The sequence below is a fragment of the Myxine glutinosa genome, chromosome 3, assembly GCF_964187855.1.
Source record: "Myxine glutinosa chromosome 3, kmMyxGlut1.1, whole genome shotgun sequence".
Taxonomy (NCBI): Eukaryota; Metazoa; Chordata; class Myxini; order Myxiniformes; family Myxinidae; genus Myxine; species Myxine glutinosa.
Genome location: NC_136263.1, coordinates 121283570 through 121311273, shown reverse-complemented (window position 1 = coordinate 121311273; position 27704 = coordinate 121283570). Strand labels below are relative to the sequence as shown.

Below are 27704 nucleotides of genomic sequence, written 5' to 3'. Positions count from 1 at the left end.
AGGTTGCAGGCAGATCTTGTGCGACCTGTAGGAATATTTGGGGGACAGAGCCCAGAGAGAGCTGGGGGAGCAAGGCCGGAGAGGAGTCGGTAGAAGACAGAAAGACCACCAACTTGCCTGCGGTGAGTAAGTGAAAGGCCCTCTGAGTTAGCTTCATCGCGGGAGATTCCAATATAATACTGTTGACAAGTTATCACATTTTTACCTGACATGACCTCTGACCTTGAAACCCCAAAATTTAATCAGTTAACCTTTACATCATTATACATACCTGTACCAAGTTTGAATTAGATCACTTCAGCCATTCTCAAGTTATGGACCTATTACGGACTTTGACCCTTGACCCTTGCCACCAAAATCTAATCAGTTAATCTTTACATTATTATACATACCTGTACCAAGTTTGAATTGGATCACTTCAGCCATTCTCAAATTAAGGACATATTACAGACTTTGACCTTTGACCTCGTGACTCTAATCAGTTAATCTTTACCTCATTATACATACCTGCACCGAGTTTGACTAAGATCCCTTTAGCGGTTCTCAAGTTATCGCAGGACCGAAAACCTATCACGGACGGACAGACAACCTGAAAACATAATGCCTCCGGCGACTTCGTCAGCGGAGGCATAAAAATACTCAAGTTTTACAGTAACACGTGTTTTCGTAATATTTTCGAGATTTCATGACAACAATTATCTCGTCAAAAGCTGAAAGTTGTGTAGAGCTAACAATGGTTTTGGAAAATGCAATAAAAGGGTTAACATATTACGTGAAGAGATTTTTCTTCAGCAAACATTAAAATTGTCCTTACCTAGTCTTATTTTGCTGTAAGTTAGTAGGTAGATTATCAAGTAGCTGATGGGAATGTTCTGTGATTGCTCATTTCGAGGCAGCTGGTATGAAAAGCTCTGAAATTTGATCTATGGGTGTCATGAGAAATAGTAATTTAAACGTGGATACTGATTTTTATGAAGTTTGATTCACCACCAAATAATATACGGTCGGGCCACCAAAAATGCTGGCGGGCCACAAAAAAACGTGTTTACGGAATTAAGCATGACTCCTGATATTGCTGGGAAAAAAAGGCTGGCAGGAGAAGGCTTTGAGTTTTGTACACTCGATATTGAGTGGTCCCACCCGGGTTTGAATGTAAACCCGGCTGTAAACTATCACCCTGGTGTTTTCGCACCCATGGTGATGCATAAATGTGTGTGGTATCCTTCAGAAGGACGTTGAGCTGGAAGACCCGTCTACCGACAATGTTCGTTGGATAATGTTCATGAACAAACAGTTTTCTTCTTGAACAAAAGCCAAGTTATCCCTGGCAGGGGCGCCGCCAGGGATTTTGGGCCCCATGAAATGATATCACAATGGGCCCCTATGAAGCACGCGCGTACATTTTTTCCCCGACATTTTTGCCAGAAGGTTGAAACAATGCATATATTTCTGCATAAAGTATGGAATTCACTATTTGATGCAAGACTGATACCCACACAAGAAATGTGCTAAAGGCCATCTTTTACAGTCTAAATGTAATTTTAATGGTAAGAATTACAACATACATTAACCTCTTCAATTAAAATAAATTAACATTATCATCTATAGAATGATATAACAAACAAAATAATATAATAAGCAGCAGAGTATACATACAAGTATACATACCAAGTGTAGTGATCCAATATCCATAGCCATGCCATTTAGTTATCACTGGTCCTTGCTCAGCCTTACACAACAAGAGCCCAGCGCCGAGCCTTGTTGCTAGCAAAGTCACTGATCAAGGCTTTGAAGTCCAGCTTTCTAGCCAACTGACTTTCAATGGACAGCATGGCAAGACTACAAAGCCTGTCCTGGGACATGGTGGACCTCAAATAGTTTTTTGTTTTAAAAAATCAGTTTTAGCTTACTGAAAGATCTCTCACCACCAGCAACAGTCACAGGCAGTGTGCAAAATATACGTGAAGCAATGCACACTTCTCCAAAAATGCTTTGCAGCTGCATCTTACAAATTGCATTCAGGAGACCAAGAGGGGACAAGTTAGGGGGGAAAGTGGTTAATAATTTAATATTGAAAATTTTTACCGAATGTTCTAATAATTTTTAGGGCCCCTGTCAGTGCAGGGCCCTTGGAATCATCCTAACCTTTCCCCCCCTTACAGCACCCCTGATCCCTGGAACCTTGAACAAATTATAAATTCCTGCCACAAGCAGTCAAACGTCAGGCCTGACCAGTAGGTTTGTGAATCTTGACTTGGGCTAAATAAATAAATAAATAAATAAATAATAAAAAGTTCCTCAGCTGGTCCCAAAGGAAGATGGGTATAATTTGTGGTAGTAGTACTAGTACCACTTGAAATTGATTTTAATAAAATGGTTTCCACAATACCGTCATATATCTGAGTTATATTGGCATCTCCACTAACCCCCACCATGCAGCCGTTGGATCAATTTTATTTACATTAACAAGTTTTTAATTTGCTGAGGCTTTTTGGGGCACGGTTGCATATTAAAGCATCCTTAATTTAAGGGAAAAGTTGAGGATTTCCTTCACCTTTCCTGATGGACATCCTTAAGTTGAGGATGGTTGCATACACGAATATCAAAAAAAAAAATCTTTATGGGTTCAGGAAATTTTCCCATAAATCCTCCCTTACCCCAAAATACACACCCTACTCCCGTCATCGGCTTTTCTCCAACAATTAGAAATAACCTTTCAGAAGGGTATTAAACATTGTAAGAAAGGTCATGATTCGTTGCTTGGGGCTACGTCAATTTAAACAAATTTCCACAACGTACAGTTGTGGCCAAAAATATTGGCACCTTTGCGCTTTTTTCAAATAATGCACCATTTCTTCCAGAAAATCGTTGAAATTAAAAAATATTTTTGGATCCACATATGTATTTCTTTGGTTTGCAGTGGAACAAAACAAAAAAAGCTGAAAAAATGACTAAATCTTAGCTTATTCCACACAGAAATCCTAAAATGGCCCGGACAATATTATTGGCACCTTTCAGAAATTGCTAGAAATTAATTAGATTTCAAGCAGGTGATCCTCCTTTACTTTGGAATTGAATTCACCTATGTTGAGTTGCAGGTGCCTGCAATATAAAAATCAGTCATTCAACCAGTTTGAATAGAGAAAAGGAGTCATTCTGCTGTTTTGTGTCACTGTGTGTACCGCAATGAGCATGGAGAAAAGAAAGAAAACCTGAGAATCGTCTGAGGAGGTCAGACACAAGATTGTAGCCAAGCATGGACAATCTCAAGGCTACAAGTCCATCTCCAGAGACCTTGATGTTCCTGTGTCCACCGTACGCAATGTTATCAGGAGGTTTAAGGCCCATGCCACTGTAGCCAACCTCCCTGCACGTGGCCGCAAGAGAAAAGTTGATCGAAGATTGCAGCGAAGGATTGTTCGAATGGTGGAGAAAGCACCTCGATCAACTGCCAAACAGATTCAAGTTGACCTTCAGACACAAGGTACGACAGTTTCAACTCGCACCATCCGTCGCCAACTCAATGAAAGGGGGTTATAATGGTAGGAGACCCAGGAGGACCCCACTGCTGAGAGAGACATGAGAATGCCTGACTGGAGTTTGTCAAAACACACTTGAACAAGCCAAAATCCTTCTGGGAGAATGTCCTGTGGACAAATGAGACCAAATTAGAGCGTTTTTGTAAAAGCACATCATCTCAATGTTTACAGAAAACAAAATGAAGCCTTCAAAGAAAAGCACACCTTCCCCACAGTCAAACATGGAGGAGGTTCAGTGATGTTTTGGGGTTGCTGTGCTGCCTCTGGCACTGGGTGCCTTGAATGTGGCTCTTCCTATCTATCATCTGATCGGTTCCCTGGCAGCGCAACAGCTCCGAAGGATTTTCTTAAATTTAAGGGACTCCTTATCCTTAAGGGTTGATTATGCAACAGCACTTATGGAAATCCTTAGCTAAGGAATTGCAACATACCTGAAGGGAAATCTGTCCTTGAGGTTAAGGGAGTTTTATGCAACCGTGCCTTAGTCCTAATCACAAAGTACAAATAATAGACGAATTAATCAGCAACAAATTAATCAATAGTTTAATGAGCAAGTTACCATTGTGTATCATGTCATCCTTCCGAGGTCGGCAAATTGAGCACCAGTTCACTGCTTTTAAGTGTCGCAAGAGGCGACTAACAGGGTTGGTGGCAGGATAGGCATCCGGCCACAAAACCTTCTTCTTTTTTTATTTCTTTTTTTTGTATACTGAATCGAGGCTCGTGCAAGAGCGAACATTTATTCCACAAACAAATCAACCAGACAAACAAAACATAGAGAAAGAGGGAGCGGTAGACAAGATTGGGAGAGGAGGGGCAGCACACAAACACAACACCTGAGAGCAGGGAGAAGCACAGGAGGGAGATGGCCTGGGGGGAGGAGGCGTAGGAAGGGGGGGGGGGGGGAGAGGTATAAAACACAAGGAGACCAAGGACTTCCAGGACAGAAGTTGGTATTTCAAAAAAGTGTAGGATTTGGGGTGACATTAGCGGCGGCAGAAAAGATAAAGGTTTTGGATGGGGGAAGATAAGAGATGGTGGTGAACAGCTGTTTTAAAGACCTGGAGGGTGGAGTGGGATTGAAGAGAGTGAGGGAGTTTGTTCCAGAGGCGGGAGAAAAGAGGAATGAAGGAGTGAAGGTGAGCAGAAAGTCTTGATTTTGGCAGTTTAACCATAAGAGGGTTGCAGGCAGATGTTGTGCGACCTGTAGGAATATTTGGGGGACAGAGCCCAGAGAGAGCTGGGGGGGGGGGCAAGGCCAGAGAGGAGTCAGTAGAAGACGGAAAGACCACCAACCTGCCTGCGGTGAGTGAGTGAAAGGCCCTTGGAGTTAGCTTCATCGCGGGAGATTCCAATGATTCTGAACGCTTTGGTTTCAAAAGCGTGAAGATGAGCTAGGTGTGAGGCAGGAGCACCAGCACAGAGGGGAGAGCAGTATTCCATTGAGCTGCGGATGAAAGCCTTGTATGTGGTGAGGAGCTCAGGTGTGCCAAGGAAGGACTTCGCACGACGGAGGATGCCCAGTCGGCGACTGGCTTTGGAGGCCAGACTTGAAATGTGGTTTTCCCAGGAAAGATCATGGCAGATAGTGAGACCCAAAAGCTTGAGTGACAGAACTTCTTGGAGAGGATTATTCAGAAAGTCGATGGGAGGGTTGTCCAGTCGGTCTTTTCAGAGAGACATCGTAAGTGTGTGAGTTTTGTCAGGATTGAAAGACATGTTCCACTTGTTTGCCCAGTCTGTGATTTTGTCCAGGTCTGCAGAGAGTGAGGAGGCTGCAGACTGCCGATCTGAGGGATGAGGAATGGAGCGACAGAGAGTAGAGTCGTCGGCAAAGAGATAGAGAGAATTTTCAAGAGAGTCAGAGAGATCATTGATGAAGACCAGAAAAAGCACAGGGCCCAGGACACTGCCTTGGGGAACTCCAGCCTGAACGGGAAGAGGAGATGAGAGAAACCCATTCAGGGCCACACGTTGACTACGACTAGAGAGGAAGTCCGCCAGCCATGCGTGGAGATTTCCATGGATACCAAAGGAGGAGAGTTTGGTGAGCAGAGCGGGGTGCCAGACCGTATCGAAGGCACGTGATATGTCAAGGGAGACAGCTCCAATTTCCTGTTTGGCATTGAGGACCTCCATCCATTGTTGAGAAAGCAGAAGTAGCATGTCCAGACTAGAGTGACCAGGTCTGAAACCAAATTGATTGTCAGAGATCAAGCCATTGGAGAAGAGGAAAGATTTCATATCTGAAGCAATGATGGATTCCATGACTTTGCTGATAATAGGGAGAAGGCTGATTGGTCTGTAGTTGCTAGGATTTGTTTTTGCACCTTTTTGTGCAAAGCGGTGATGTTGGCTGATTTCCAAGCAGATGGCAGATGACGTTGAGCAAAAGAGAGGGTGAAGAGAACAGAGAGAGGGAGTGAAAGAGCGGAAGAACATGATTTTAGGACCCGTGGGCTGATGCCGTCAGGACCAGTTGCAGAATCAGAGTCGAGGGTTGACAGAAACTTTTCCACTTTGTCAGGAGGAAAGGACACAGACTCCAGGAGCAGCTGGGTATGACTGGGTATGGTGGGGACAGAGAGGGATGGGTTTGGGACACAGGATTTAGAGGCAAATAGAGTTGAGGCATTCAGATTTTTCACGTGCGGAGTCAGCCCTGTAGCCGTTTGAGGTGAGGGAGGGGATGGAGGGGGAACAAACACCAGAAACAGATTTGACCAGACGCCACCAGGATTTGGAAGAGGGAGACAGATAAGAGAGTTCGGTCTTGAGAACGGAGAGATATAGTTTCCTGGCTCTCCTGAGGGTGAACACACACTTGTTTCGGGCTTTGTGAAAGGAAATGAGATTTCCTTCCGTTGGATTTGCTTACCAGGAGACGAAAGCAAGTCGTTTCTGGGCAACAGCCTCACCACAAGATTCCGTGTACAATGGACGGGAGGAAGGGTATGACAACTGACGACGAGATGGGATAAATCTGTGCATGGGAGAGAGCAATTTACTTTGGAAGAATTCCCAGGATGAGCTGATGTCAGAGGCGGTCGAGATGGGAGACCAGTCCAGATGATTGATGGCTGCTTGAAGACCGTGCCAGTTGGCCTGAGTGAAATGCCAGACTCGTCGACGCTGAGGAGGCTCTCTGAGAATGGTCAGAGAGATGTCCACTTTGACAAGCACATGATCAGATGAGCCGATTGGAGCAGAAGAAGAGCAGCAGACATTTTCAGGGAAGTTAGTCATAACCAAGTCCAGAAGAGAAGATGCTCCGTTGACTGAGATCCGGGTCGGGAAATTGACAGATTGTGTCAGTCCCAGTGAGTCGCAGAAGTCCTTTGCTGAAGAGCCATGGCTGGTGAGAGAGGTACCCACACCCAGCCAACTGGCATGGTGACAATTGAAATCACCACATATGAGGAAGAGAGTGTTGGGATGGGTAGAAAGAAGTTGGTCCATATTATCAGACAGCGAGATGTAGATGGAGTCATCACTGTTTGGTGGACGGTACAACACACATATGAACAAAAGGTGGGAGCGAAGGGGAAGCCGTAGCCAAAGGTATTCCTGGGGGTGAGGTGGAGAGAGGGCAGTGCAGGGCGAGTGAGGAAGGGAGTTTTTTTTATAAAGATAGCAACCCCACCTCCAGGACGAAGCTCGGGTCTATCATACCGGACGAGGGAGTAAACTGGGAGAGATACCAAGGAATCAGAGACATCATGAAGGAGGAAAGTTTCTGTTAAGCAGATCACATCTGGTTTGTCAGAAGCAACCTGTATGAGAGAGATCAGTCAAGTTTGAGCGAAGGCCCCGGATGTTTGAGGTCCATACCGTTAATGAAGAGGAAGGGGGAGCATCAGATACAGAACGGGGGGGAGGGGTAGGGAAGATGTGGAAGAGGAGGAAGAGGTAGGGAGAGCTGTTGAAGGTGTGTCAGAGATTTCAGAATAGCTTGGAGAAAGGGAAGAATGGGGCGGCCAAAAGGTGTGATGGAGATTGGGTGAGGCACAGTGAGGTGTTATTTGAGGAGGGGGAAGAGCGAGGCAGAAGGTTGGGGGAGAGGAAGGTGAAAGTTGGAAGGGGGAAGAAGCGGGGAGGATGCTTTGAGGAGGAGAGGTGAGAGGGGAGTCTAGGAGGGGAGGAGCGAGGGAGAGTCTCGGAGGGGAGGGGTGTGGGGGGGAGTTTGGGAGGGAGGGGAGGGAAGGGGCAAGAGGGGAGATTTGAAAGGGATGGGTGATGGGGAAGATTTGGAGGGGAGGGGCAAGGGGGAAGATTTGAAAGAGATGGGTGATGGGGAAGATTTGGAGGGGAGGGGCAAGGGGGTAGATTTGGAGGGGAGGGGTGATGGGGAAGTTTTGGAGGGGAGGGGAAAGGGGGAAGATTTGAAAGGGATGGGTGATGGGGAAGATTTGGAGGGGGAGGGGCAAGGGGGAAGATTTGAAAGAGATGGGTGATGGGGAAGATTTGGAGGGGAGCGGCAAGGGGGTAGATTTGGAGGGGAGGGGAGATGGGGAAGTTTTGGAGGGGAGGGGTGATGGGGAAGTTTTGGAGGGAAGGGGTGATAGGGAAGTTTTGGAGGGGAGGGGGGATGGGGAAGTTTTGGAGGGAAGGGGGGATGGGGAAGATTTGGAGGGGAGGGGTGAGATTGGATTTTGAAAAATGTACGATTAATGGGAAACGAACATTTCTTGCAAAATGAGTTTGAGACCTTCGAGTCAAAAATACGTTTGAGGACGCTGAAGGAGGGGTGGAGTGCTGGAGAGTTTCGGGAATGTAGAAAAAAGGAACTGTAAGAGATGGTATTTTTTTTTGGAATGAACTGATTTGGTGAGCAAGTCGAAAGCATCCTTTTATAGGAGAAGAAGAATTGCTTCAAAAAGAACATTCATTTGCTTCAAAACATTGCTTCAAAAAGGGGACCACGGTGCCCAAAAAAGGCCAACCCCTGCTCTGCGAGGGAAAATGGCCTCTAAAGGCGGTTGTTACCATTGTGTATCAATGTACAACGCTGAAATATTTGCTGAATACAGGTGAAGAATCCCTCTAAACAAAATATCTGGAAGAGCTGTGCAATACTAACATTTTGATTCCTCAGTGACCAAAGCAGACAAGGCTTTAACTGTTACTCAGTAACAGTAAAAAATTAGATGGTATTCATAGAATACTTATCCTGCGCAGTCAACTTGGTGTGAGTCAACTCTTCTGTTTTTGAACGGTGTTTTTTTTTTTATCCAATATGGCTGTCAGATCCCGTTAGCAATGACATTATAACCTTATAATCTCTAATATAATTGTTGTGTAGATCACACTCAATAAATTTCAAACTGATCAGACTAAGCGTTGTCCCTGTCAAATTATGACGTCAAAATTAAGGCACCAACCAGGTCATTGTTGGAACACTTATTCCCATGCAGGGTTCTATACAATGAGCCACGTTTAAATTTCTTCCATGGAGCGGTTTCAGAGATATAGAGGTGCAACATTTTTTGTTTTTTCCAAGATGATGCCTGTACCAACAGTGTACCATGTGACCTATGACATCATAATTATAATTAAAATATTCTACAGGAGGAGGCGCTCCTATGGTGAAAATTTTCTATACATCAAACCAACAGTTATAATACTGTACATCAACAGTATTACAGAGAAGAAAATTCATAATGATCGGATCAAGCGTTATATTTGCTGAATTATGACATCATAACAAAGGCACCAATGACATCAACATATCTTATTCCCAATGGGGAGTACTTGACAATGAGCGGTTTCAAAAAAAATTTCATTCAGCGGTTTCGGAGATATGGAGGTGTGACGTTTTTCCAAGATGGCGTCTATACCAAGTGACCTGTGATGTCATAATTATGGATAAAAAAATTATACAGGCAGAGGCACTCCTATATTGTAAAATTTCGTGTCAATCGGACCAACGTTTGGCGAGAAAATGAATATTAAAAATGCAGACACGTACACACGTACGCACATAACCGAATGCCTAACCCTGCTTTTCGCTTAGTGGGCACAGGGTAAAAATATGAAAAGTAAAATTGTGGCATATGAAATGGCTCCAAATTCATGCAGGGGAGTTTAACACCACTCACTTTAAAGGGCGCAAACATATTTTAAATGAATAATAATGTACAGTTACGTGAAAAAGTAAGTACACCCCATGTAAAGTTTTGACTTTTTCAACATATTTCAACATACAGCTATTTGATCTTCATTTCAACAATATTGACAGATAAATATGAGATAATATAACAAATATCATGAAACATTTACATTTTGTAGTCCATTGTATAATTTAAATAAACATAAATGCAAATTTCACATGTGGAAAAAGTAGGTACACCCTTGGCTCTAACAGGTGGCATTGCCCCCTTTGGCAGAAACAACCTCACCAAAACTTCCCCATCACCCCTTCCCTCCAAATCTTCCCCCTCACCCCTCCCCTTCAAAACTTCCCCATCACCCCTCCCCTCCAAATCTACCCCCTTGCCCCTCCCCTCCAAATCTTCCCCATCACCCATCTCTTTCAAATATTCCCCCTTGCCCCTCCCCTCCAAATCTTCCCCATCACCCATCCCTTTCAAATTTTCCGCCTGGCCCCTCCCCTCCAAATCTTCCCCATCACCCTTCCCTCCAAAACTTCGCCATCACCCCTCCCCTCTAAAACTTCCCCATCACCCCTCCCCTCTAAATCTACCCCCTTGCCCCTCCCCTCCAAATCATCCCCATCACCCATCTCTTTCAAATCTTCCCCCTTGCCCCTTACGTCCTAAACTCCCAACACACCCCTCCCCTCCGAGACTCTCCTTCGCTCCTCCCCTCCTAGACTCCCCTCTCACCCCTCCCCCTCAAAGCAGCCTGCCCGTTTCTTCCCCCTTCCAACTTTCACCTTCATCTCCCTCAACCTTCTGCCTCACTCTTCGCCCTCCTCAAATAACACCTCACTGCGCCTCACCCAATCACCATCAAACCTTTTGTCCGACCCATTCTTCCCCTTCTCCAAGCTATTCTGAAATCTCTGACACACCTTCAACAGCTCTCCCTACCTTTTCCTCCTCTTCCACATCTTACCCTACCCACCCCCCCCCCCCCTCGTTCTGTATCCGATGCTCCCCCTTCCTCTTCTTTAACAGTATGGACCTCAAACATCCGGGGCCTTCGCTCAAACTTGACTGATCTCTCCATACAGGTTGCTTCTGACAAACCAGACGTGATCTGCTTAACAGAAACTTTCCTCCTTCATGATGTCTCGGATTCCTTGGTATCTCTCCCAGGTTACTCCCTCCTCCGGTATGATAGACCTCAGCCTCGTCCTGGAGGTGAGGTTGCTATCTTTATAAAAAAACTCTCTTCCTCACTCGCCCTGCACTGCCCTCTCTCCACCTCACCCCCAGGAATACCTTTGGCTACGGCTTCCCCTTCGCTCCCACCTTTTGTTCATATGTGTGTTGTACCGTCCACCAAACAGTGATGACTCCATCTACATCTCGCTGTCTGATAATATGGACCAACTTCTATCTGCCCATCCCAACTCTCTCTTCCTCATATGTGGTGATTTCAACTGTCACCATGCCAGCTGGCTGGGTGTGGGTACCTCTCTCACCAGCCATGGCTCTTCAGCAAAGGACTTCTGTGACTCACTGGGACTGACACAATCTGTCAATTTCCCGACCCGGATCTCAGTCAATGGAGCATCTTCTCTTCTCGACTTGGTTATGACTAACTTCCCTGAAAATGTCTGCTGCTCTTCTTCTGATCCAATCGGCTTTTCTGATAATGTGCTTGTAAAAGTGGACATCTCTCTGACCATTCTCAGAGAGCCTCCACAGCGTCTATGGGTCTGGCATTTCACTCAGGCCAACTGGCACGGTCTTCAAGCAGCCATCAATCATCTGGACTGGTCTCCCATCTCTACCACCTCTGACATCAACTCATCCTGGGAATTCTTCCAAAGTAAATTGCTCTCTCTCATGCACAGATTTATCCCATCTCGTCTTCAGTTGTCATACCCCTCCTCCCATCCATGGTACACGGAATCTTGTGGTGAGGCTATTGCCCAGAAACAACTTGCTTTCGTCTCCTAGAAAGCAAATCCAATGGAAGGAAATCTCGTTTCCTTTCACAAAGCCCGAAACAAGTGTGTGTCCACCCTCAGGAGAGCCAGGAAACAATATCTCTCTGTTCTCAGGACCGAACTCTCTTACCTGTCTCCCTCTTCCAAATCCTGGTGGCGTCTGGTCAAATCTGTTTCTGGTGTTTGTTCCCCCTCCATCCCCTCCCTCACCTCAAATGGCCACACGGCTGACTCTGCACGTGAAAAAGCTGAATGCCTCAACTCTGTGTTTGCCTCTAAATATTGTGTCCCAAACCCATCCCTCTCTGTACCCACCATACCCTGTCGTACCCAGCTGCTCCTGGACTCTGTGTCCTTTCCTCCTGACAAGGTGGAAAAGTTTCTGTCAACCCTCGACTCTGATTCTGATTCTGCAACTGGACCTGACGGCATCAGCCCACGGGTCCTAAAATCCTGTTCTTCCGCTCTTTCACTCCCTCTCTCTGTTCTCTTCACCCTCTCTTTTGCTCAAGGTCATCTTCCATCTGCTTGGAAATCTGCCAACATCACCGCTTTGCACAAACAAGGTGCAAAAACAGATCCCAGCAACTACAGACCAATCAGCGTTCTCCCAATTATCAGCAAAGTCATGGAATCCATCATTGCTTCAGATATGAAATCTTTCCTCTTCTCCAATGGCTTGATCTCTGATCATCAATTTGGTTTCAGACCTGGTCACTCTACTCTGGACATGCTGCTTCTGCTTTCTCAACAATGGATGGAGGTCCTCAATGCCAAACAGGAAATTAGAGCAGTCTCCCTTGACATATCACGTGCCTTCGATACGGTCTGGCACCCCGCTCTGCTCACCAAACTCTCCTCCTTTGGTATCCATGGAAATCTCCATGCATGGCTGGCGGACTTCCTCTCTAGTCGTTGTCAACGTGTGGCCCTGAATGGTTTTCTCTCATCTCCTCTTCCTGTTCAGGCTGGAGTTCCCCAAGGCAGTGTTCTGGGCCCTGTGCTTTTGCTGGTCTTCATCAATGATCTCTCGGACTCTCTTGAAAATCCTCTCTATCTCTTTGCTGATGACTCTACTCTCTGTCACTCCATTCTTCATCCCTCAGATCAGCAGTCTGCAGCCTCCTCACTCTCTGCAGACCTGGACAAAATCACAGACTGAGCAAACAAGTGGAACATGTCTTTCAATCCTGACAAATCTCACACTCTTACGATGTCTCTCCAAAAAGACCGACTGGACAACCCTCCCATCCACTTTCTGAATAATCCTCTCCAGGAAGTTCTGTCACTCAAGCTTTTGGGTCTCACCATCTGCCATGATCTTTCCTGGGAAAACCACATTTCAAATCTGGCCTCCAAAGCCAGTCGCCGACTGGGCATCCTCCGTCGTGCGAAGTCCTTCCTTGGCACACCTGAGCTCCTCACCACATACAAGGCTTTCATCCGCAGCTCAATGGAACACTGGTCTCCCCTCTGGGCTGGTACTCCTGCCTCACAACTAGCTCGTCTTCAAGCTGTTGAAACCAAAGCATTCAGAATCATTGGAATCTCCCGCGATGAAGCTAACTCCAAGGGCCTCTCACTCACTCACCGCAGGCAGGTTGGTGGTCTTTCCGTCTTCTATGGACTCCTCTCTGGCCTTGCCCCCCCAGCTCTCTCTGGGCTCTGTCCCGCAAATATTCCTACAGGTCGCACAAGATCTGCCTGCAACCCTCTTGTGGTAAAACTGCCAAAATCAAGACTCTCTGCTCACCTTCACTCCTTCATTCCTCTTTTCTCCCGCCTCTGGAACAAACTCCCTCACTCTCTTCAATCCGACTCCACCCTCCAGGTCTTTAAAACAGCTGTTCACCACCATCTCTTATCTTCCCCCATCCAAAACCTTGATCTTTTCTACCCCCGGTAATTTCACCCCAATTCCAATTTTTTGAAATACCAACTTCTGTCCTGGAAGTCCTTGAGTTTTATACTTCTCCGTCTCCCCCCCCCCCCCCCCCCCTTCCCACGCCTCCTCCCCCCAAGCCCTCTCCCTTCCACACATCTCCCTGCTCTCAAATGTTGCGTTTGTGTGCTTCCCCTTCTCTCCCCATCTTTTCTTCCGCTCCCTCTTTTTATATATTTTGTTTGTCTGGTTGATTTGTTTGTGAAGTAAATGTTAGCTCTTTCACGAACCTCGATTCAGTATACAAAAAAAAAAAAAAAAAAAAAAAAATAACTCAAATAGGCGTTTCTTATAACTGTCTACGAGTCTCTGACATAGACTGGGAGAAATTTTTGCCCACTCCTCCATGCAGAATTATTTCAGCTGTGCGATGTTTGAGGGGGTTCTTGTATGCACAGCTCGTTTCAAATCCCCCCACAACATCTCGATGGGATTTAGATCCGGGCTTTGACTTGGCCATTCCAGAACCCTCCATTTCTTTATTTTGAGCCATTCCTTGGTGGATTTAATGGTATGTTTACGGTCATTGTCATTTTGCAAGGTCCACCTTCGGTTGCGCTTCAACTTTCTGACAGATGGCCTCACATTATCCTGAAGCACCCTCTGGTACAATGAAGAATTCACAGTGGATTATATGATGGTGAACTACCCAGGCCCTGATGCAGCATAGCTGCCCCAAACCATAATATTTCCACCACAATGCTTTACAGTTGGTATCAGGTTCTTATGGTCAAATGCTGTCTTTGGTTTTCGCCAAACATGTCTTCTGGTACTGTGGCCAAATAGCTCTACCTTTGTCTCATCTGTCCAGAGCACATTGTTCCAGAAGTGCTGGTCTTTGCCTAGGTGTTCATTGGCAAACTTTAGTCTTGCCCTGATGTTCTTTCTGGACAGCAAAGGTTTCCTCCTGGCACACCTCCCATGTCGATCAAATTTGTGCACCCTCTTTCTAATGGTAGACTCGTGCACTTTGACATCAACAGTGGCAAGAGCTACCTGTAGGTCCCGTGATGACATTCTGGGGTTCTTAGAGACTTCTTTCAGCATCTTGCGGTCTGCTCTCGGGCTGAACTTGCTGGGGCGGCCTGGCCTGAACAAGTTGGCAGTTGTTTGGAATCTTCTCCACTTGTAGATGATCTTCCGGACAGTCGAATGATTGATTTCAAATTGTTTGGAGATCTTTTTAAATCCCTTCCCAGACTCGTAGGCATCTATAACCTTCTTTCTGAAGCCCTCAGAGAGCTCTTTTGATCTAGGCATGGTGACGCCGCACACTTCAACAGCAAAGAGCAAACCAAACGAAATGTCTGAGATTTAAATAAGACAGGTTCCTCCAAGATCCTCTCTAACGATGTTCTCATCATTTGCACCTGAGCTGATGCACCTGATTCTAATTTTAGGTATTTGAAGTAGTGATAAATGTAGGGGTGTACGTACTTTTTCCACATGCGAAATTTGCATTTATGTTTATTTATATTATACAATGGACTACAAAATGTAAATGTTTCATGATATTTGTTATATTATATCACCTTTATCTGTCAATATTGTTGAAATGAAGATCAAATAGCTGTATGTTGAAATATGTTGAAAAAGTCAAAACTTTACATGGGGTGTCCTTACTTTTTCACATGACTGTATTCATCGTTTAAATTGGCCAAGGTAAGTTACCCAAAATGCGTGCAAATATCTTAACTGATCGCAATGACATCACAAGTTATATTGCATCAAAGGGTTAACTGGTATTAAAAAAAAGAAGAAAAAAAAGTCGCTGTAATTGGTCTCTTGTTGATATAGAACCGGCCAAAACATCATGTGAATGTGTTCCGAATTGAAGAATTTGGCGCCACTCATCCAAAGTATCTGCCAACTCATCCTAATAATGTAGGAAGTGCTATCGTGTCAAGTAATTGCTCGACTCAAAACGACACAGAAGCGTTCATACAGAGAAATAACTCAACACAATTGCAGGTAGGAAGGATCCAAAATCCCATTATGAATACTCAATATCGAAGCTTGATGTGGATGCACATTTTTATCTCGGAAAATAAACTTCCATAAATGACAACATGCAAATGGGATAGGCCGACGAGGTTCTCCCAGTAGAACGGAGCACCGACACATTTCCTGATGACGATTAGTGCAGTAATTAACACACCAGCACACACCACAAATGAGATGCCACTCCACCAGTTCCAAGCTACTTTTGCTATTAAAAAGCGCCATGATGTACGTAAGACGTCTCCAAATGCGTACACCATCTGTGGTGTAAAGGTCAAAGTAAACAGCATCACCTTTCCCAGGTTGAGCTCACTCGTCCGACATCTTGCCTCATCCTCAATGACGTGTTGCTGTTCATTCTGAAAAAGCATGGGCTAGCAGCGTAAAGTCGAATACACACCTTCTCGGCAGAGGTTGGTGCACGTTACAGGACAACATCAACATGTGGTTGCACTTGCCAACTTTGTCTCGTGACGGTCTCAAAATTATAGTATTATTGGTTGTTCATAGCTTCGGTTTGGAATAGTAGTTCATAGTAGTCCCTCTTCGGCTTGGACATTTGGGGCAATTTTTGGTCTGTCCACTGACCTGTGTTCCAGGCTGCAACCACTTGGATACAGCCAATTTGGAGAACTTCTAAAGTACATCGATGCTCATCTCACGCCACACTACGGCCAAATGGAATATTGCCAAAACTCGCAATATCATGTTGTCATTGCGGTTAACGAACTAGAGAGGTAATAGAGCACCTTACCTTGCACCATTTTGAGAAGAAAAAAAAAATGGGCGGGGTTAGCGAGCAGCAATTTCGATTAGTAGAGAGGATGTAAAATTCCGTAATATTTTGTCCGATTACAAAAGGTTTTTGAAAGTGCCAAATAGTCAATTTGTGTTCTTCAGTGTTCAAGTTTTATTTTTATTTTTTTTGTATACAAAGTCAAAGCTCATGTAAGAGCAACACACACAACACAAGGACATAAAAAGAAAAGCATAGAACATATAATAAAGGGAGCAGGACAAGAGAGACAAGAGGGAGAGAGAGAGAAGGAAGAATAACAGTAGGGAACAGGGACATCAGTAGATCTGTGGAAGGGAGAGGCCTGATGGGGTGGGGGGGGGGGTGTTGGGGGTACAAGGTATAAAACAAATGGACACTACTGGGAGTTTTAGGAAAGAAAAACGGAGTTTTAAAAAGGTGGATTTGGGGTGGATTAATGGGGATAGAAAAGATCAGGGTTTTGGATGGGGGGGGGGGGGGGGAGGGGAATAATAGATGGTGGTGAACAGCTGTTTTGAAGATCTGGAGGGAGGAGTGGGATCGAAGAGTGAGGGAGTTTGTTCCAGGGGCAATAATTTCAATCAAAATTCAATTGAAATAAAATAAAGATTTTAAAGGATGCAGAAATATTTTTTTGTAACTTTACCGCCCTTGATGCAGTCAGTGTCTTTTACACCACCTTATTTAACACATTACATTAGTTCTTCATGCCTGTTGTTTGTGTCCTTTATGACGTCCCCAAAAACAGTAAGTTTCCTGGTTGTAATGATTTGAAATTTTATTTGACTGCCAGACAGGCAGACAGACTAAAAAAAATTCTCACTTCTCTCTGCACATGCACAATCGGGACAAATTCAGAGCCGAAGTACTCCAAAACTACAGGCTGGTTTCCATTAACGTTCAAAATGTAACATTCAATTGAAATGAAGTTGTTCTCGATCATAAACTGACATTTGTAGACAGACAGGCAAAGTGAACCAATTGCTTAACCCGGTTTATCACTTTGTACGTGTGGGGTAAAGTAGTATTGAAAGAATGTGATGCATATGGAAACTCCAAATAATGTCGATGCTTGGCGACGCTTCCCTGCGTCACCAAGACAGCGACGACACGTGTGTGTGTGTGTGTGTGTGGTAGGACGTCACCCATTTTGCAGGTGGAAACATTCATGAAGGCATTAATGGTTATTACCAGTAAACAGGAAGGACACGATTTTTCAAATACAAGAAGGCCAGCGGCATTTCAAGGTAGCATCATTCACTTTTCGTGATCGGCGCATTTGACAGCAATTTGGCCTCGTCATATGCAGAACTTTCAATCTTCACAAATCATTTTGAACAGTCGTTTGAAAAATTGTGTACGTAAACAATGTGTACGCACAAGCGTGCACGCATCAGAAGCGAAAACAACGTTAAAATTGCAACGGGATTATCATGGCATCGTGAAGGTTCAGGGGGAATGAAACAACGTATTAACTTCAGTTGCATGCCATTGCTGACTCAAAATGCATCCAAAGTAGGGATTATTATTTAAATGGATTTAAGGAAAAACGGCTAATTATTCCTGTGCGAAGCTTTGCAATCAGCAAGTCCAATGTGAGAAAAGTGCTCCCGGATAAGCAGACAGCGGTGAGGTGGGAGGGAGGGGGAGAGAAACAGCACAAACTAGAGTTGATTACTTGAATCAAAATTGTGATCTCTTGTATGCGATAATCTCACAAACTTTACAATCTCTTGTATGAGAGATTAGAAAGAGAGGAGGATTTTTGTCCTGCAAGTGGAGAACAAAGAAGATACAGCAAAATAATGTCGCTTCTTCCGGTTGTCCAACTGAGAACCGCTTTACATGATTTATTCATCTGAGCAGAACGAATGAATTACGTCCAAGACAGACACTTAAAAGCAAATCCACATGTAAGAATGCACAGGGAGTTTTGGTAGAGCGCATAACTAGAACGGGCACTCGGTAGAGTGCACACCTCCGCCAGGCTGAACAGTTTGTTTTGTATCCCACTGATAGGCCGGATCTGGATTCAGACCTGAACCAAAATCTAATAGGCTTGTTCTTGTCACCTAAGCAACTCAACCCCAATTTTAGTCATAATTCGTCCATAACTTTTTAAAAAACCATGTTATAAATATCGCATTTTGTCCGATCTCTCATTAGAGAAGAATCACTATCGAATTAAATAATTATCGTATCTGAATCCATATTCAAATCTTCACCAAAATCGAATCGATTCGTCCTTGTCACACATACACCATCTCCACCAAGTTTCGTCCAAATCCAGACAACTTTTTGAGATATCCTGCTTTGTATTGTTTTTGGCCCCATCTCCCAATGGTGAAAAATCATTTTAAAATTCTAGTAGCCGGATCCGAATCCGGATCTTCACTAAAATCTAACCATTTCGTCCTTGTCACATACACTACATCAATGCCAAATTTCGTCCGAATCCGTCCACAACTTTTTGAGATATCTTGTTCACAGACAGACAGACCGACAGTGGTAAAAGCATAACGTCAACCCACCTTTGGTGGTGGAAGTAACACGTTTGGAAAGGACAAGATGATGATGATGAGAAAGCAGGAACACACGGCCAGTGTGCTGTGTGTCAAAACACACTTCCACTACATTGCAAACAAAATATGTAGCTGGTTCCCATAAAAATCGACCAAGCAGTACAAGTGGTGTCTGCCCTTTCCACTGAAATTCAAGCTACGAACACGATTATATTTGGTTGGTGTTAGAACATAAATCCTCAAGCGATATATAAATAATACGACGGTGTCTGTCCGGTTTAGCAGGTCATCTCTCAACTTGTCAGCAAAATCTGTAGGTCTAATTAACGTCTCATAATTAGCCTTATGACATATAAATTTACTTCCACCGGCTTCTATTATTCTGTTCGGCCTGGTGGAAAGTAGACTTTTGTCAAATAGCTCGCCATGCTGGATGATGTCACAGCGGCACTTCAAACCCGAACATGGTTTGTCGCCATCGCCACCTCCATTTGTTCTGTTTGCCGTGGATCGTCGTCGTATTGTGGCGCTCCCGTCCTATCAACTACCATCTCATCAGCAGTCTTTGACAGGTATACATCTGCCAGTTAGGCCTTTCACTCTACAATTGTTAAACATGCCCATGCTATCAATTTTGCCCGGATTCGACATGCCGATGCATTTTGCACGGAAAAGCTTCATGAGTTTAAACGGCAATCAACCCAAATGACCCATTTTCAATTACAATTTTTCATCTCGTGTTAAGCCTTCTTAAAAGTGTGCACTCAGGGTTTGAAAAGTCAACTACGCAATGTAATTGTGCCATTTATGTTTCAGCAATTACAAAAACTACACTTGCAACCTGCAGGATAACTCTTTCACCATTTTCAGCGGCGTCTCAATTTTCCATTTCACAACAAATTACATCACTGGCATTACATACAGAAGGAAGTGATTCGGTGAGATCATCAATAAATTAGCTGTCTGCATTTATCCCGTTTGCCACATATTGTTCTTATTCTATGGCCTCCCATCCTATCAAGCATCATCAAATTAGCGGGATCAAATTTTTGAATGCAGGACAAGATTTCTGTGTCAAATGCTAATTATTACTAAAACAATATGATCGGCCATGATGAAATTGCGGTTATTGTTGTGTTGTGTGCAGCCTGTGGCTGCTGGTTGTATCATCTCTCTATAATGCAAGCAATCTCTGTGTGTCTGTCTGTGTGTATGTCTGTGTGTATGTCTGTGACCGCTGTTTCTCGACAACCACTGGTCCGATCTAAGTGAAACTTGCCAGGTATATTGCTGGGGACCTGAGGATGTGCCTTTTCAAGGTTTGCTATTAATCGGACAAGTGGTTACCAAGTTATGGCCATTTATTTAGCAAACACATACGTTTTGTACGTGAACGAAGGAACAGCGAAGGACGAGAGCGAAGGAACGGCGAAGGACGAGAGCGAAGACCGAAGGAACGATGAAAGTTTTAATTTTTTTTTTTGCATGTACGGTCAAGCTACAGCGAAGGAACCGCGTGTGTTTGTTGTTTCTGCCTCGCAGTTTGAATAATTGAATAATTGGCCATTAAAACTAATTTGCGATTAATCGTAACTGCGATATGCGAACTTCCGGACAGTGAGGCCTTATTTTTGGTACGTACGTCAACGTACGTATGTCCACGTACTTACCTCCCCGCACGTACGGGCACGCACTAGTTTCTGGAAGTGTGGCTGTGCCGCTGAAGCAGTGCCCCTGTTACCAGTAAGCTGGTACTCGTTTTGCCGGCCTCAGAAGGATGGCAGGACGAATCAATCCACCGGGAGTTATTTCAACGGCTTGACAGGGGCTCAAACTCAAAACCGGAAGATCTCAATCGAGACACCTTTATAAGCGTTAAAAGCAAACAACTGGCTTAAATTGTGGGTATTCAACCCTGACTCCGACTCAAACAGGAAGCACGTCTCTAATTACACAGCTTGCAATTGCTTCACAAAAGTTGAACCAGATCGTATACAAACAAGATGAACCAAAAATAAAATCCATTCAGGTGAGTAATGGTCTCAAATCAATTTCCCTCCTCACCCACCTTGCCCCCAAAAAACATCAACAACCCACCACCATCCCTAGCAATTGGATACCTGCACCGTTCCTGAAGCGGGCGTGCACACAACTCACACCAAAACCACCAAGGAGATCAGAGCGCACATATATTAACCAGGACTCACTTCAAAACCTCCGCAATTAATGAGAAAGTTTTTCTGAGACTGTTTGTGCATGAAGCAGCGCTAATGACTTTGGCTGCCCAGTCCACCTTAACCGATAACAGACTTGCTCAGGCTATAACATTCAGCCTCATTTGCTAACCACGTTGCCTTTACTGCCTGAATGCCAAAACAATAAATTGTTCCGCTGATCACAAAAGGATGGCTTTCCAATGGACATAGACACCCATCAGGCCAAGCCTGGTGTTGCCTCAATGGTTAAGGTGGCTGGCTTGAGATCTCAAAATACTGAGGTCAAGCCCCTGTCATACCATTGAATTAATACCTGGTGGGTTGACTCAGCATGTCATCCGTCTGAGGTCGGCAAAAAGAGTACCAGATGACTGGTAATAGGAGGCATTGCATCAGCGGCACCGGGCACCCCCGGAAAGTGATGCAACCAGCAGCTACAGGCTGCAAACGAACCAACACCACCATCAGGACCATGGGGAATTGGCAAAGCAGTAGAACCGTTTTAGCGCACATAAAACTGATGAAACTCGAATAGTGTGCACAACGTTTCTGAAGCCATGAGCAGTTTCACCAGGTCACCTCATCCAGAAGAGCAATCACTGAACTAGACGTCGACACAGAGTTGAAATCACACCTTATGAGGAGTAATGTGCTTCTGACATCTTTACAATGTAATCAATAGTGTTCAGGTATAAAATACACTAATCATAAGATCAACACCAATGATGAGACTTTCCTGCATCGGTATAGTTGATAGTTCATGGTCCAACAATCCAACATCTAATTTTCTTGGAAATATAAATGGCAGATTATAAAAGCTACAACCTGCCATTTTCAGGCATGATCAGTACGTGCAATCAAGTAAACATGTTTTATCATACACAGCTCACAACAAAAGAAAATCAGCATCATGCACCACAAACTATGCAGGGCGTCGATGCTGCCAAAGCAGTTACTAGGCTAGAATCCTGGTCGTGTCACCACTCCGGCTCAGAAAGTCAGGGCAGGAGTTTGTAATTTGGTGAGGGTGCCGGCGATAGCTCGCCTACTCTTGGCGAAGGACACAGTGGCATTTTTAACGTCCACCAACTAATGCTGGCAGATGAGACGCCCAGTGTAACATCCATCCAAGGGACGGCACACACATTGATGAAACACCCCACCTGTGGAAACACCGGGATGGAGGTTTATAGCTGGGTAGGGATTCAAACCCAGGCTGGATGGCTTAGAGGTGAGTGTGCATATTTCTAGGCCATCCCGCAAGGCCAAAACCAACATTGAATTGTGAACATAAAATTAAGACAAACATTCTAGGATTTCCTGAATTATTTATTTATTTGTATGTAGCCTGTGGCTGCTTGGCCGCATCATTTTCTGGGGGGGGGGGGGGGGGGGGGGATGGCAGCTGTGCCACTGATGCACTGCCCCTTTCCCAGCTAGTTTCCCAGCTGGCCTGGTGTTTAATTCAACGACACGACAGGGGCTTGAACTCAAGACCCAAGGATCTTAAACTAGCCGCCTCAACCGTTAAGCCAACACCATACTTTTCAGTTCCTGAATATAAAACCTATGTTCAAGCAAAGACTAAAAATAGAACACCAAGGGCCAGAAAGCAATACGGTAATAAAATACATCAGTGCGGAGCTACGCAATGCTGTCAAATGGGTTAATTTGGTGCTGTTGAGGGAGGAAAGATGGCAGCCACCTGCCTTCAGCGGCTACTATTGCGGCACTCGCACTATCCATGTTATACACATCAGTGAACGTGCATCCGATGAAATGCTGTGAAACACAATTCTTAAGCAAGCCTCCTTTGTTCGTGCAATTGTTCAATGTTGTTCAATTGTACTATTGTTCGTACAATCAACCATGCTCATACTCTAAGCATTCTACATACACACAGAGCTCAAAATTCATACAATTGGAAGATTAGCGAACACCTTACTTCTCCGCTAATACAAGTCACATATAAGATTTACCTATAAGTAGCCGACAGTGCTTCAAAATAATCACTGGTATGAAAGCACACCATCACCATTATCGCCCTTTTAAAGCCCACAAGGATTTGTTTGTTTGTTTGTTTTTAACTTAACCACAATCTAACCTTACCCCTGCTCTGCGGTGGATTCTGCGTGCGATCACGAAGTACGTTGATCTCATAGACGGGTCCGAACTGTTCAAACATTTCCTTCAGGTCTTTCTCGGTCCACGTGCGGGGGATTTGGCCCACAAACATCTTGATGGCATCGGGATCCGGCTGGTCACTGTGCTCCAGTGAGCCATTCATCTTGCTTCTCGCACTACCGCTGCAACGATACCCACCACACCAATCAATATCCCCAAATAATCTCAGGCGATGCTGCCAAAAGCAAGTTCAACTCTCTTGGAGGCTACATCTATTTTTTATGTTTAAATTGAGGAAAACTCCAAGGCAGGCCCTAGAAGCCTCGATAAATAAATAAACAAAATAAATAAATAAATAAATAAATACAATAAATAACAATAACTTTGGGGTCATGTCTGCAGCAATTCATCAGCACTAGCGGATACATTGAGACAGGGAATGAGGTAAGGAAGTGGGAGAAGGGCCGGGAGGGGGGGGGGGGGAAGAAGGGGAGACGAGAGCCTGCTCTATTGCTGCACCCACGATACCGTCCTCGTAGTCGTGTGAGCAACCAAGGGCAAGTCGAAAGCAGGGCTTCCCGCGAGAGACAAAATGTCAAAGCTGGCAGATTTATGGCACCACGAACCTGTTGTGTTCCCTTTCGAGCCAGATCCCGACACCTCCCCTCCCCAAGTTAGGCCCCACCACCCCAAGCCCACAGTCGAAGCATCAGAGCCAGACAGCCTTGTTAGGAAAGGAATTTGGGTCAGGGACACACAGGTAGTCATGAGCAAGCAGCAAAGTGCTAGTTGCTTTACGCCACAGTTTACGAGCAAATAGGTCCAAAGTTCTTCCCTACAGTTCCTTACAAAAAGCGCCACAAATACATAACTGAGAAGGAAGAGACAATGGTTAAGAATAAAACAACAACTTCGACAAACAAACCTGAACGGTTGCAGATGAACTGTATTATAAAATTGGATGCAAATCATAGCAGTGCTATGGGGAAAGGAGTTATTGGAGCAAAACAAGTGGAGCACCATCACCAGAGGACAAATGCAAGATGACAAGATAATCTAGTCAATGAATAAAAGTGCAGACTGAATCATACACAGTACACACAGTAAAAGGGAGAGAGAAGCACAGCTGTCCGCACAGCCGTGGCCAGCAGATTAGTGGCATTCCTCCCCACCGGACACTCGGCCCAAAACCCGATAATGAAGCATAGGGCTAATAGAAGTCGATTCAAATCAGGGCCAGGCCGTACCGTGGTAAACGGCACTTGGCAGGACACTTAGGCGGATGGCCAGCGCTGTACCCGATGCAAGGAAGACACGATGCTCATGTCCCCCGTGGTCCTGCTAGCCGAGAATCGGCCAGTCAGATTTAGAGCAAACAGCCTTACTGGTGGGAACTCACTCAGCAGTAATTTGAGCTTTGGCACCTCCGGGCCGACCGCAGCCCAATATCCTTTTTATAGCAAGCAGCGCTCGGCAAACGGGCGTCCTGTAGTCAATACAGGCCGGCATGCTGGCATCCCATGGGCTTAATATGCCTGTGAGGCAAAGGCAGAGCACCGAGGCCTCAAGTGTTGCAAACTTTAATGAGTCGGCCACTTCCCGGATTCTTTGACAACTGTAGGCCTATGCTTAACAGGCTACTAACGCAGAGCATCGCAAGAACTTGACAATGGCATTACACGCAAAATGGAGAGTACCCCACTGAATAAAAAGCAACATTATCTTAGAAGCTGCCAGGCAGACAAGCAGAACGAGACAGACAAAAGCGTTCAAGAACACTTAAAAACTTACACGGGGTTCAGCGAGCAGTGATCCGCCATCATTTTGCTGAGGGAATTCAGCTGGAAACAAGTCATTCTCTCATGCCCGTTGGAACGACGGTGGAGGAACCTGATGTGACGCTGAGCGCCCGTGGGCTCGGACGGGCAGAGACAGGTGGCCAATCCAAGCTGGAACAGGCAGATTCACGATGATTCTCGGCAGCTGAGTGACGTACCAACTGCTCGAGATGCTGTAAGACAGCAGAGAGGTAGATGCTGGGGCTGAAACGCAGCCGAAGGGGGCTGGCACCTGGGTGGCCAGTGAAGTTTGTACTCTCGGCCAGCCTCGGCAAGTCACGGCGCGGACAATCAAATCCGCTGACGAGAGCGATACTTTCCCGTGTTGCGTGGCCTAGCGCAGTGAGAAATAAAAGGCGTTAAGCCAGCGGACGCTACCGAAGCATGTCACAAACTTGTCCCTCCAGCAAAAAAAAAAAAGACAATGTCTAGAACGATTACCGACAAAACCAGCCCATTTAGCGGCCACATCAGCAGAAAAAAAAATACAAAAAGAAAGATTCCACATAAAGTGGGTCATTTCGACGTGACCGGGGTGGGTGATCCGTGTGGCCGAGAACAAAGAGCACACCAAAACCAAAATAGCCTTTGACAAACATTATCTGACGAGACATCACAAGTGTGCTCACCAAACAGAGCCAAAGTAGGTGTGGAATAAAGCCAACAAAAAAGCACGGCAGGCCATCATTACTCAAAGCTTGGAGCTACATAATATGGGCAAACATCGAAAAATGATTCACCTTGTATACCCTGACACAAAGCCATATTACAAGCGCAGCACAAATAAATAAAAAAATGGTCCATTCCTCGACTCTGCTCGGATGCTGGCAACGAATACAACCTATGGTCCGACAAGTATATACAATGCTGAAGGTTCAATAGACGAAATCAACCGGGCATCAATTGAAGTACGCTAACCACCGTGGGAAGTAAAACGCCGACGAGTTTCGGGCATTAACCCTTCATCAGAACAAAAGAGATATAGCCAAATAAATAGCTCTATTGCTCAAAGGTTTAATGCCCGAACCAACGCAGATCGACACCAAGTCTTCACCAGCAAGACTAATTATTCATTCTACAATGCCAAAGGTTCTCCTGAAAACTTTGACGACCAAGGTCGGAAAAAAAAAAACGAACAACTTACAAGTGGATGCGTTCCAAAAAAAAAAAAAAAATGGAAAAAGGAATCATGAATAATCATCCAAATTAGAATTCAGCCAAAATGCCAGCTTTAGATATCAGGAAAACGAATCAAGGGCAAGCTTCGAGGCAAAACTTCGCAGCACAACACTTCACACCGAGAGGTATGAAACCACCCCACAAAGCGGCAAGGAATATCATGACTGCCATCAGAGGCCGACCATCGCAAGCATGAGACCGGCCAACAAAGGCTGCAAACAAAAATGTGAGCTGCGAGGTTTCCGAAAACTGGGACAGCAGCCAAAGGGCCAAATGCCAACAGTTCGTATTCCATTTGAGGTCATTTTATCAGATAGTTAGCATTCTGTAGCAGGCTTACCTGAAGAATCAAGCTCTTAATCATATCATCTTCGCTGCCAATTTGTACAGTGTAGTAGCCAGTTAACCACCACGAGGCATATTTATTATTGGTGAACGTCTGTGTGTGAAAAGGTAATTAATCCACTGTCCATCTTTGGCAATGAGTGTCAACCAGACGATGTGACGTAAAGAAGTGGAATAAAAAAAACCACCTTTAGAGGCCATTTTTCCCCGCAAGCGGGGGTTGGCCTTTTTCGGGAACTGTGGTTGTTGTTGTTTTTCGGTCCCCTTTTTGAAGCAATGTTTTACGGCCGGATGCCCTTCCGGACGCCAACCCTTTTTGCCGACTTTAACGACAAGCAGGGAATTACCAGTGAACTGGTACTCAATTTGCCGACCTCGGAAGGATGACAGGCTGAGTCAACCCCCCTCGCGTTAATTCAGCGATTGACCGGGATTCGAACCCAGGATCCTAGGATCCTAAGCCGGCACCCTAGCCGCTAGCCCAACACCAGGGATCGTAACCACCTGTGTCAGGCAGGCAACCTGCCTGTGTCTGTGAGGCAACACCAGGGACGTAAAGAAGTGGAATTAGGCTCGCTTTTTTTTATAGCTGCTCGAAAACCCAACTGAGGTAACTGGAGTCACAGGTTATCACACCTATCTCTCCAACATCCCAACCTGTCTCATTCCCTCCCCATCCATCCCATCTCAACCCTATTTTCGACGAGCCAATATTACATCCTCCAATCCCACCATTTACCTATGACCTATACTCCAAAATAGACCCCTTCCCAATCTCTCTCGGCCTCCAAAAAGGAACATACCCATTCACCGCCTCCTCCTCTTCCTTGCATCTCTCTCAAACATTACATCAACCCATTCTTCCCATTTTGGTTTCCAATCGTGACAACGCACACAGCAGCAAATATACAAAATCAAGGAAGTGTATGTAGGGAGAGAACCCAGATACAGCACACGCATGCACACATGAGTGAGCTTGCTGTACAACAATCTACATTGCATGCAGGAAAAAAAAAATCCCAAATAATGAAGGGCTGCAATCCTGCAATGTTATATTCCAAGCACTTACGGAATTGTTTGGAGCACTTCATACTTTTCATGTTAAAAGCATAAATGAATGGTAGAGTTCTTTCATTCATG

At 45.1% G+C, this 27704-nt stretch overlaps 1 protein-coding gene across 16 annotated transcripts in view; it reads right to left on the bottom strand.

Annotated features, from left to right (window-relative positions):
* Positions 1-27704, bottom strand: part of LOC137423244 (CUGBP Elav-like family member 2) — a 219334-nt gene that overhangs the window by 124014 nt on the left and 67616 nt on the right. For 8 of the 16 annotated variants that reach the window (XM_078774507.1, XM_078774510.1, XM_078774506.1 and 5 more), the window contains 2 exons: positions 24994-25374; positions 23188-23384 (listed from right to left, as the gene is read on the bottom strand). In XM_078774507.1, coding sequence (XP_078630633.1) covers positions 23188-23384; positions 24994-25058 — 262 coding nt within the window. In that variant the 5' untranslated portion in view covers positions 25059-25374. Of the gene's footprint in view, positions 1-3212; positions 3286-23187; positions 23385-23730; positions 23789-24449; positions 24631-24993; positions 25375-27704 lie in introns of those variants that run through there. The other 8 variants (XM_078774514.1, XM_078774517.1, XM_078774512.1 and 5 more) reach the window with 5 other exon arrangements.